General features: G+C 38.0%; 1 protein-coding gene across 2 annotated transcripts in view; it reads left to right on the forward strand.

Annotated features, from left to right (window-relative positions):
- The window catches only part of ADCY8 (adenylate cyclase 8), a 119,808-nt gene that overhangs the window by 25,063 nt on the left and 81,803 nt on the right, over positions 1-12,942 (forward strand). For both annotated transcript variants that reach the window (XM_061447715.1, XM_061447714.1), the window contains exon 2: positions 4,680-4,829. In XM_061447715.1, the coding sequence (XP_061303699.1) occupies positions 4,680-4,829 (150 nt within the window). The remainder of the gene's footprint in view (positions 1-4,679; positions 4,830-12,942) is intronic.

Here is a 12,942-nt window from a genome sequence, read left to right on the forward strand (position 1 = left end):
GTAGCAGAAATGCTTACAAATTGTTGCTATGCTTAGCTCAGCTCTGCTCTCAGTAACTCACCTGTATCCTTCTGAATTTCCTGTTTCCTGAATTACATTCAATTCTGTTAAAAAGCTGCCTGTGGCTGATTCACCTACCACTTTGCTACAGACTTGTGAGCTACTTTACCATCTTGTCAATTAATTTCCCTCTTCCTGTTCTCTTACATTACTATCTTGTACCTGCTCTGATTGATACTTCTTCCTCACCAGCTGTGTCCAGTGCCTTTTAATCATTTCTTTGAGAGCTGGTGGTTCCCAAATCAACTCACAGTATTTGGTTTCAGATGTGTTCTGGGTTTAGCAGTAGCAGTCTCCTTCTTGGTAGCTGGTGCAGCACTGTGTTTTGACTTTGAGCCTGGGAACAGTGCTGATAACACTGATTTTTTTAGTTGCTGCTAATGTTTACCCTGACCCAGGACTTCATGGGTCTCATGCTCTGCCAGGGAGGAGGGAAAGCCCGGAGGAAGCAGAGACAGGACACCTGACCTAGGCTAGCCAAAGAGGTATTCCATACCACAGCACATCATGCCCAGGGAGGTAACTGGGAGTTACCTGGAAGGGCACAGATTCTTCTGGGTCGGGCTCGTTTTGGCAAGTGATATGGTATTCTCTTCCCTTGTTATTTTCTCTTATCTTTAGTATCATTGGTGGTAGCAGCAGTGATTTGTGTTACACCTTAGTTACTGGACTGTTCTTATCTCAACCCGTGGGAGTTACATACTTTTGATTCTCCTCCCCATCCCTCCAGGAGCAGGGAAGGCGGGGGGGGAAGGAAAGAAAGAGGGAGGAAAGGGAGGGAGTGAGTGAAAGAGCTGTCTGGCTGTGTTTAAACCGTGACAATATGTCTTGGCAAAGTCCTGTTTATACAATGACTGACAGATAAAAATGAAGTTATTTGAAACAATGTGTACTGTCCAACTTAATCTTGGCTTTTTTGTCTGACCTGTGGCCTCTCCTTCCATTGCCTTTGGTTTTGGCTAGTTTTCATACTGATTTTGCAAAGGGCTCCGAGGTGCTTGTATGAGGGACGCTTTATAAATGTAAATTTATTTGACAAGTAAGTGATTTCTCTGTGAACTAAGCTATTAATCACGTCCTATGAGAAATATGAGAATCAGAGGTTTGGAGTAAAAATTTTAATGACTGCTTCTAATTATCTGTATGATCTTGTCAAGTAACTTTCTTTACCTCTGTTCCTCCTGTTACGCAGTTATATACAACTGCAGGTTCAGCAGGGACAGTGCTGATCCTTAAACATATACTCCCAAGCAGCATGGTGATGGGTACCTTCTTGTTTGCATTATTAAGTATTCAAGGAGCAGACCTCCCCAGAGCCTTATTTAACCTCAAAACATATCACTCATGGCTTTTTAAGATCAATTGCCTTCTCTGCTACAGTTGCTTATTTGAGTGTTGTGCAAAGTACAGAGAGACCGGGTGCATAAATCACTCAAAAATGCTCTGAAAAGATTTTCTTTTTTCTCATGTTATACCTCTGCTTTCCTACTGTGTGATCATTGATGATCTTCAGGTCAATCAAAAAGATATGAAACTATGTACATCATATAAAATCAGTCTGCCCTGATAGGCAGTAGAAAATCCTGCAAGACTTCTGGAATTGGCCTCAGTAAACCGCAGAAAAAAGAGTGTCAATGAGAGATTCAGCTCTTATGCATTCTTTTCATTCTTTTGTTAACAAGAGCAATAGATTGTATCCTTGCACAGCATAATGCTTTACTTTTTAGATTGTTTTCAGTCAGACTGCTATGTATAAGAAAAGCAGATTCTCCCTCTGCTTAATCTGTTGTTTTACCTGTAACATGTTTTCCATAATTCCCTTTGTCCAAATCAAATTACATGCTCATGAAATCTAATTGAAGGCCAAATTCTACTGCATTTGCTCTAAGGAGATCTGCTGAAGCGAGTGGCACTAGTCCTGAGTATTAGCAGAAGTGGGTGACTGAACTGGGCTCAGGGGAAATTTGCAATTGAATTTGCAAGCAAACAAGAGCTTCCTGCCACTGCTTTCACTGTTGAAATGCACATTTCAGATGCTGTGAAAGGTTTTTCTTTTTTTTTCCACCCTATATTCTAGCTTTCCATGTGTGTAAGCATTGATTATCTTCAAGTCAGTCAAAAAGGTATGAAATGTAGACTTCTCCAGCCACCTACAGCTGAGTTCAGTTGTTCTGAACAACATAATTCTGAACTGGTCTTATCTAATGTCAGCTCATCATATGGCTCTCAGTAGGCGGCACCAGAAAGGAGTTATCTCATGAGCTGAATTATTGCATTCACTGTTTTATCTTGGAACAAAGGCAGAAAATGTCTGGGGCAACCTGTCTCCGGTAAAGCAGATAACAGGGAAGAAGCAGTAAGCACAGAGGTGGAATAGTGATAAAACAGTGAGACTAAAGAGTCTCAAATTTGCCCCTTTTAAGAAATAAAAGGGGTAATGCTATAAGTCAGCTATAAGTCAGTAAAATGAGTAAGAGGAAGATGAATTGGGAATGATTAGTCACTGTTTCCAAGCATGACAAATGATAAGGCTGTGAATTAAAACAAAAAAAAAAAAAAGGAAACGTTTTTATCAAAAAGTGCCTAATAACATTGTAGAAATCTTTGCTATTGAACACTATAGGCTCAAAGGTACAATTAACCTTACAGTCAGAAAGGTATCAGAAAAAGTTTAGTGTATGCCACCTTCAGCTCAGAGATGCCGTGAACCACAGAATCCTGAATGCCAGGAAGATGCAAGGATCGTGCTAATTGCACCCTATTTCTCACAAGCTTTACCTAGATATCTATTACTAGCAAAGGTTAAACAAAAATTCAGCTGGAGCCAGGATATAAATTCTTCTTTAATCATGGCATATAAATTGTAGATTAATATCCTATACTATTATAGAACAATACTCCAGATTCAGAAATACGGGAATATGTGAAGCTAAAGTGTCTGCCAGGTGCATTTAGTTTGATATCAAATCTTACTTTCAAACCCACATGAACGTGAGGAGTGAGGCCTGGAGATCTGAGGCAAAGCATCACAAAGAGATTAGGTGGTTTTGCTAAAAGTTTTCTCTCTTTTGTTAGGAGAAGTAACACAAATTATAAGACAATACTGCAAAAAATGCAGCCTCTAGCCCACAGTGTTCTGCAAGTGCCAGTTCTGGAGTGTTCAAGAGTGTTTTGACAAAACATCTCTGAATGCTTGCTTTATTCATGTACTCATATATACTGTTTATCTTTGTACTCCTACCTGGGCACTCTCTGTTTTCTGCTGTCAGAGACAGCATCCTGCATGATGAATGTTTGATCTGCCCTGACGTGGCTGTTCTTATGTCATGATCCTGGTGACATTGCTGGGCAGGTGATGTAGCTGCAGGGTAATGTAGCCTCCTCCTGCTCCACAGCTGGTCTGCTGGTGGGAGAGAAGTGTGATACCACAAGGCAGGGTGCACTCAGTGGGACCCACTCAGTGGGACCTCATCAGCATAGTGGCTCTGACTGGACCTTGGCAGGAAGATGAGCACTTTGCCAACTCTCGGCTGGTTCACTGTGTCCCAATGACTTCTCTAGTTAAGGCAGCAGCCAGGGCAGCTTGGCCCTGTATGCTGCATTTGAACAATATTAATGACTTCTGGACTTATTTTTGACTCTTGACCCTCTCACAAGTCAGAAAAAAAAGGCAGGATGAAGTGGAAACGGAGAGGAATTCACATGAATTTGCAACCTGTAACAGGGATGAGGTGTTGCACGAAGCTGCTGAAACTGCAGGTCTGTGTTCTGTCTCTAGTATATGAAGATATTAAAAGTTTCTTAGTTTCCCACACAGTCTCCACTTCAATGGTGTCAATGTGCCCTGTCTTACAAATATCCAGAGCACAAAGAGCTATCAATGAAAGACAATAATCCACTGCAATTGACATTGTCCAAGGATGCACTCCCATTTGTCTTTTTAAAGTTCATAATGCAAAGGAAGAAGCTGTGACGCACCCTCTACAAGGAAAAAGAGTGCAACTCTGATATAGACGTCAGTGAAGAAAAGGTCTGTGTACACAGGCATAACATATGCAAGAATTTGGTCATCCTTTCAGCTTCTCCTGTTGAGTGATTCAGAATTCAGATTGTGCAAGATTATGCTTTGGCATCAGCTTCAAATGAATTTATTTAATTCGGTCGATAATAACAGAATAACTATTACCACTGATATTAATTCTTAGCTAACTGGCACTCTTTGTTTTCCTTAGTATGGCTTTCTTCTCAAACTAAGCCATGGAACAAATCACAGAGTTGTTTTTGCAAAAGAGCCAGTGCAAAACCAAATTGTTAATTATGTTTGCAATCATTCCTGACTAAAGCCCTGTGTGTCATTCCTTGGAAACATCATCTGTGGTTCATCTAGAGTTTAATGCCCCCAAATACTGCATATTTCTCTCTCAAGGCAGAGAGAGTTTTGCACTTTTGATGCCTCTAATTAAGATCCAAGAGATTCTTCTACACAAACTTTCCTAACCATTATTTTTACGGCCTGTATGACTGCAGAGCAGTTGTTCTATATCTCTTTCTTTTTCTCTTTCTAAACAGATATTGTTTCTTACCCTGTTTGATCAAACCTTATTTGTTGTTCATTGCAGATAGCAGCTCAGGCAGTGTTATTTATGTGTATGAACACTGCAGGAATCTTCATTAGCTACCTGTCAGACAGAGCACAACGTCAAGCCTTCCTGGAGACCAGAAGATGTGTAGAAGCCAGACTGAGACTAGAGACAGAAAATCAGCGACAGGTATTGGTATCTTTTTATTAATTGGAATTTATAATTGCCCAAGACTGGGCTTGCTGACTCCCATTTGGTGCCACCTGATTTGTGCAGGTTAAGTGAGTTTCATGCTGTTATTTTGCTAGTGTGTATTGAACTGATATGACATCTTAAAGATCTTCACTGGGAAACAGGATGAATAGAGAATGGCTGTTCATTGTTCTTTCCCATATGAGAAGAGGTCATCAAATGAAACAGCAACTGATAAATGTTTAAAATAGGTTCTTTACATGAGGGGTTAAACTGGGGAACTTCATGTTTCAGAGTGTTGTGGATACTAAAACTCGTATTGGTTAAATGAAAACTAAGCAAGTTCGTGGAAGTGAACTCTAGGCAGAGAAAATACTAAACATCACCTTTGGCTCACAGATGAATTTTTGGAGCTGAGAGGCCATTGCAGGGAAGTATCACTATCTGCTTTCTCTGTTCTTAACACTTCCCTAAAAATCTGCTTTTGAGTACTGTGTGCAGTAGCATACCGGGTTAGGTAAACTTTTTATCCGAGCAGGTATGGCTGTTCTTAGCTTCAGCATCTTTTCCAATACAGAATAAAAGGCATTGAATAAAAAAAAAAAATTTGCTGCTTATTTTTTTACACCAAGGGAACATAAATGAGATGTAGCATGCCACACATTTTGCACTCTGACTGTAATATCAGAAAGTTCCCTGCTGTTTAAAAACTTGCAACCCACGTGTGTATATATATGCATGTATGTTACACCGCTATTTCATGAACTCAAACATTCATTTTGTCCTGTTGTATAATGCATGTATTGTTTCTCAATTTTATTCCACTTCTTCAAAGTCATTCAGAGATGTCATATTCTAGACTTTACTGACTAATGACTCAGTATGAATGCATGACTGTGCTGAGTAATTCAAGTTACTTGTGCCAGAACACCATATGTTGCAATAGGATGAGGGGTGATGGTTTCAAACTAGAACAGGTGAGATTCAGGGTGGATGTGAAGAAAAAATTCTTTACAATGAGGGTGGTAAAATACTGGCAGAGGTTGTCCAGAGAGGTGGTGGATGTGCTATTCCTGGAGACATTCAAGGCCAGGCCAGATGTGGTTGTGGGTAACCAGATCTAGTTGAAGATGTCCCTTCCAATTGGAGAGGGGTTGGACTAAAAGATCTTTGAAAGTTCCTTCCAACCCAAACCATTCCATGACTCTATGATCTTTCCAGCCACTGCTGACTGAACAGGCTTGGAGGGATGTTATCTGGGATGCTCTGTTGTCATTTTTTCTGTAGAACCGCATTTTTATATGGTTTGTTTTGGGGGGATATTTTTGCATTTTTCTTCTTTTCTAATCTTTTATAAGCTAATATTTTGTAAACTTGACTTGTAATTTTCGGATGGGAAGTTTGTTGTAAAAATCTTTATAAAACACTATCAATAGTTTCCCCCTGTTCCAGATGATTCTGAGAATTTTCCATTAGAATTGTTTGCTGAAAATTTATTTTCTATTAGGAAATTTAAGGCAGATATTTTTCATTTGGGTGGGTTTAGAAAGAATTAGACTGGGGGTTTTTGGTTTGGTTTGCTTTTTTTGGTGAGGGGTGAAGTAGGAGTTGGATCTGAAATACTTGTTTTTAATCAGTTAATGTTGAACTCTGCATTTCGTCATGTCTAAGTGCCTTGCAAAGCTTCAGGGTTGTGCTGTCCCTTGAAGGCAGAACTTGACTGAAGTGTTATCTCATTGTAGTTGAGACTCGCCCATAACCAAAGAAAGTAATGTGTCATGGGTATCATATGACTGGAAATGCATATGGGAAAATGTAGTTGGGCCAAGAAAAATGTCCACAAGAAAAAAAGACATCATTGACACCAAATGAAAGATCTCTTCTAAAACTTGATTTAATGATAAGCTAATCCAAAATTAAGGAACCAAACATTTTGAAATATTTCTTATTAATCTTGTTACAACTTTGAAGCTGTGCTTTTATACACACCTATAAATATATATATATAAATAATAATCCAAGTATTATTCTTTTCAACTTTTAATTTGTATTTGGAAAACAAGGACAAAATACTCCAATACTGGAACGTCTTGAATGGAGAGCCTGTTTCCCTCAGTCTTCCAGTTTTTCCTTTGCTTCTGAAGCAGCAGCTCACTTAAGCAATTTCTAAAGATATTTTGTTTAAGAAGACTGGCACTACCACTGCTTTTCTTCAATAGTTTTTTTATGCTTACTTGACCAATATCCATATATCCAATATCCAATATCCAAAATGTTAGCATTTTTCTATTTTGAAGACGTGTATTTCATGATGCAGGGAGTCTGTAGTTGACATGAGTGTAAAAATTATATTACCGGTTAATGCATATCACATTTCTAAAGTAAGGATTAAATACTAATGAAGCCTAATAAATTCATTCTATAACTATCTAGAAAATAGCTCTGATAAATGAAGGGGGACCCAATAGGCGAAAAAAAGTGTGTGCACGCAAATTGTTGTGATGGAGCTTAAAAAAATTACTAAAAATATGCCTGAGGAGATAAAAATGTGCAAAGAAAGTAAAGCAATAAGTATTTGTGTAATTCTTCCAGATAGTAATTCCAGGAATTGCAAATTCTGTTCCACTCTGATTTGTTTCTCCTCCAGTTCCCAAAACCTGTCTAAACATAAGGTTTCTTACAGCAGGGTCAAGCTTTTTATGGCTTTCATTGGTGGTACTGCTACTTTTCATAATAGTGGGTGACATCATAATCAAAATCCCTCAAGGTCTGTTTCCATCCCACACAGCTTCCACTTCTTAAACTGAAACTAATAGGTAATTACAATTGGTTAATTGTATTGACCTACCATACACATGATGAATCATATGAAGTATGATAGGTCCAATCGGATCTGGTTTTGTCATTTGTTTAAATCAGAAGACCAGTAAAATTAAAGCAAGAAAAGAGAACATGAGTTAAAAAATACAAGAAGGAATGGTATACTTTTCCACAAGGAAATGCAGAATAATACTCCAATAAAGTTCATATAAATGCTTCAGATGCAGAATCATAGAATTACATTTTGTGGTCAAAACCAAGATATTTTTATGTATGTCTAGATAAATTTCTATAGATAACATGATTTTTTTTTCAGTGAAAGCAGTTTCATTCATTTGCCATCATAATTTTTGTAAAATGTGTTGAAAAAAAAATCTTGCAAGGAGTGAAAAATTCTTTTGTATTGTTGTTCGTGCTACTCTGAGCTGAAATTTGAACAGTTAGATGTGATGGCTTGTTTTCCAGGTATTGTTATTCTCCATCAGTGTCTTCCCTCTGCAGGATCTTCAAGGATTAAGGATCTGATTATTTTCATTATTACTTTTTTATTTTTAAGCACCTGGCATTGTTACCGAGTTCATATTAGCACTTACAATTACAATGAATTTTGTAACTCTAATTACTCTATTAATAAACTGAACAGTACTGTGGATACAGAAGAGAATTACTCTAGCAGTCATTGTTAATGATGTTTATGCACTTCAGTGCATGGTATTGTCTGTGTGGCACCATTTGAAAATCCCAGCGCTCTGTGAAATGGAGGGAACATCTGTTTCTACTTTCCCAATTTTCACTAGAATATTAGAATTTTGGTGAAGACCTAAAACATTTCAGAGCTCGGCTTAGATAAATGAGACTCCACTGCTGATGAGTACAAGATAGAATGTATCATAGAAAGATAGAATATCAGAGAAGCAAGTTACAAAAGGCAGCACAGACAAAATAACATGTAGTAAAACCAACCCCAGTTTACCAGTTATTGATCAAATAATTAATTTAAATACTTTTCTAATAAATTGCAGCTAGTTGCTTGTGCTGAAGATATGTACCTACATCAACCAGTCAAAAATGACAGCAATTAAAATGACCTCCACTTTTGTGTTCAATACATTATAATTATGAATAAACAATAAACATGAGGTTCTCAGATTTCTGAAGTCCATTTTGTCAAGGGCAACAAGAAAAGCTTCTACAGGAACACTGGTGATAAATGGAACACTAGGGAAAATGTGGGCCCCCTCTGGAAGGAAACAGGAGACTTGGTTACCCACGACATGGAGAAGGCTGAGGTACTCAACAACTTTTTGCTTTGGATTTCACTGGCAAGAGCTCCAGTTGCATTGCCCAAGTCATGGAAGGCAAAGGCAGGGACTGGGAGAATGAAGAGCTGCCTGCTGGTGGAGAAGATAAGGTTCAAGGACATCTAAGGAACCAGAGAGTGTTTAAGACCTGATGAGATGCAACTGCAGGTCCAGAGGGAAGAGGCAGATGACGTGGCCAAGGCACTATCCATCATATTTGAGAAGTCATGGCAGTCTGGTGAAGTTCCCACTTACTGGGAAAGGGGAAACATAATGCCCATTCTTAAAAAGGGAAAAAAAGGAAGATCTAGGACCTACAGGCCAGTCAGTCTCATCTTGATGTCCAGCAAGATCAAGGAGCAGACTCTCCTGAAAATAAGGCGCATAGACAATAAGGAGGTGATTTATGACAGCCAACAGGGCTTCACTAAGGGAAAATTGTTCCTGACAAATATGGTGCCCTTCTATAATGGGGTTACAGGTTTGGTGGATAAGAGTAACTGCTATCATCTACCTGGTCTTGTGCAAAGTATTTGACTTCTTTGTCTTTAAACTGGAAATACATGGATTTGACAGATGGACCACTTGGTGGATAAAAAATTGGCTGCATGCTTACACTCAAACAGCTGTGGTCAACAGCTTAATGTCTAATTGAAGACTGGTAGCAAATGTTGTCTCTCAAGTGTTAGTATTGGGACTGGTGTTATTTAACATCTTTGTTGGTGACATGGACAATGGGATTGAGTGCACCCTCAGCAAGTTTGCTAACACCAAGCTGTGTGTTGCAGTCAACCATTCTTTGATTCCATGGTTTCATTTCATCCATAACATCACTTTCTACCACTTGTTTGTAATTTTGGGTAATATGTTGTCTTGATACCTGTATGTTTCAAAAAAGTTGACACCCAGCACTGTACTTTGTTAATAACCACTTCAAAAATATTGTCTTACTTTTTACCTTGATTTTATCATAAAGACACAGCATGTAATTCTGCTTTCATAACATCTGGGAAATGAAAATACATAATATAACTTACTTTCTTAATTAGATACTGCAAAACTTTCAGAAACAATGAATATGCAGTTCTCCTCATTGTGAAAATACTGTGAAATTGCCTTAATGAAGAAGAGGAACTTGCATTAAATTTCTATTTTCATTTCTATTTTTCATCATACAAAATCCCTAAGTTTTAGATGAATGACATATTAAATCCATGCACATATTGAAGTGATGACTTTATGAAGAATTGAATTCATAATCTATCTCTGGTGTTCTTAACTGTTCTTTCTCCAGCAATTCATATTCATTTGAAACTTGTCTAACATTTTAAACCCTCAAATATTATAATTTAATTATAATGTCTTTCAGATAACTGTCACTCTGCCTGTTCTTCCACCACATACAAACAAGTTACACATAGCTGAAAACAAGAATTGTGCGAGAAAATTAATATTTGACTTACAGAATTGCTTGTGGCTGAAGATGGAAATGGAGGCTTAAAATGACTAGGAAGGGTACATCCCAAAATTTAAGGATCTAAATGGCTTTAAAAATCAGTCCAGCTTCTAGGTCTTGTCTTGTAATAAAATTGCAATGCTACATCATTGATATTTATAGAAAAGTCATTTTCCTTATAAGACTTACATGTCATGGACACTCTTCTACTCTCCATCCAAGACCTCAGTCAACTAGTGAGACTAATGAAGCCTGAATAAAGCAATAGGGAAATATTGGTGGGAGACTGCTTTCAAGCTAAGCAAAGTTGTTAGACTGTATCCTACTAACATAAATAACCTGTGAAATTGGATTAGTTTTCAAAGGAAAAATAGCATAAAGCCCCTCTGAAACATTCTGTTTACATTATTTCTGGTAGATTTAGAACACCTGGTAGTATCTTGTGAAAGAAGGATCTTCTCTGCAGTTGTTTGAGATGGCAGGTGAAATCAGTCCAGATCTGTGTGGCGCTTATATTTGTCCTTTGGAGAGGTATTTGTTCTTGTTCTCACTGTAGCAGACTCTTCATCATTCATGAAAAGAAAATTCCTTACTTGGTGTTCAGAACTCAAAAAGCAAAGCTGCACTGCCACTGCTGGGCTAGACTATTGGAAGGGGCTAAACTCAAATCAGAAAGAAATACTCCAGGTTTTAAGCCCTAAATTGTCAAATAGAGAAAAGTGTTTTACTTTAACACTACATTTGTGCAGTCTCAGTGGTTACCTACTGTTAGAAACTACTAAAGACACAATGCATTAGTCCCTTTAGCTGTCTTGTTTACATCCTTCTCCAACACGGTATTTAGCAGGCAGACCCCTTTCTCTGCAGGTATCATCTAAAATTCCACCAAGAGAAGGTCCTAGTATATGGAAATAAAGCTCCTTCTTGCTGTCTGCTTTAAGCCTTATGAGGTGTCCAGCGTCCTGGCAGAGAAAACAGAGATGAAATCTATAAGAAAGAGCAACTAAGAGAGTTGATGGGGAACAACCACTGTCTGCCTGTAGCCTTGCAAGGAGTACCCAAGCAAGAGGGTTCTGTCTGGCAGCATGCCTAATCCACTGGGCTTCTGAAGATGCTTCCCAACAGGGAGGCATGAAGGCAGGCATCTTCAGGTTTAGTTAGGTTTTTGGTCAGATTAGAGGGAAGCAAGAAGAAAAACCTTTTCTCCATTAAATGGTGTAATGAGAAGAGTCCTCTATGAGAACACCCTAGCAGACAATTCCTCCCAAAGAATTCTGCCACTGGCCTACTGAACACCCACTTTGCATCTAATCTTTTTCATAGGGGATTCCACAAGTTCAATTAAAGCTCATTTTGAAAGTTAAAACAGTTTGGATATTATTTCATTCAACTTCCACAAAGGATCTGAGCTCACCACCCTACAGAACCTTTCACCCAGGTGAAAAGAGGGTGGTTTTATTTCCTGTGTATGAACACATTCTATTTTTCCAGTGTGGGTATGAGGGCTGTAGAAGTAAAAGACACCCCTTAGTATTCAGAACAGTCTGCTGTTGACATATTTAATCCCTCCTGCCTGTTATCTGTGGAAAAACTGTAATCCTGTCTTAATCTCTTTTTCCATTAGAAAACTGGTCTGTTTGACCATTTGTTTCCCTTCTACTTGCAGGAGATTTTATTCTTACTTTCCTCTGCAACAATCTCTATTTCCCACAGCTTTAAGAAGCTCCCTGCAGATTGATGAACTCAGTTCTGTTTATTAAAACAAAAATAAAATCATCTTACAAGTTGCATGGGTTTTATCTAGCTCTTACAGATCTAGAGTTTAATCAACCATCAGTACTTTGCAACATCTAACATAAGAGCAGATTGGACTAGAATTGGAAAGGAGAGTTTAAGAGGTTAAACACTATAAAGTCTTTCTTTTATACATATATGGGTACTAAGAATATGAAAATTCCTCTAAATTGGTAAGAGGATAAAGTTCAGATCTGGTTTAAAAATAGAGTAATCTGAATTTTAGAGATCATATGATCTTCCTTTTTAATTGTAAAAGAAGTTTAAAACACTTCGCAAATAAAAATTGCAATCACAATAATTAAGGTTTTATCTTTAAAGGGCAAAAATAACCTCACAATTCTGTGTAAACCTTTGGTTAGATACTTCATTTTAGTCAGCTTTTTTTTCCTTATGGGAAACGATCTGTTAAATGTGAAATGCTCAGAAAAGTTTCACATTTATCTAGACTTTCTTTCATCTTGTGCCTTTCTCCAAAGAACCACGATCCAAATAGAAGTTTGTTCTTGTCATTGCTCCTCTGGGAGGATCAAACTCAAAGCATAACATAGCGGTCAATTAAAAAAGCCAAGGAATTTGCAAACTTCCTATTGTTCTTCACAATCGATATCCATACTATGATTGACCTGTTTCCTAAGTCCATTAACAGACTTTTCTTCCTTACTAGGGTGGGGAGAAGCAGTATTTACATGCACATATGTTTTTATAGGAACCACAGAACACGTTACAAGACTGGCAT

The sequence above is a fragment of the Pezoporus flaviventris genome, unplaced genomic scaffold (genome assembly GCF_033815535.1).
Source record: "Pezoporus flaviventris isolate CSIRO_AGI_PZ_B2104156 unplaced genomic scaffold, CSIRO_AGI_Pfla_v1 ptg000007l, whole genome shotgun sequence".
Taxonomy (NCBI): domain Eukaryota; kingdom Metazoa; phylum Chordata; class Aves; order Psittaciformes; family Psittacidae; genus Pezoporus; species Pezoporus flaviventris.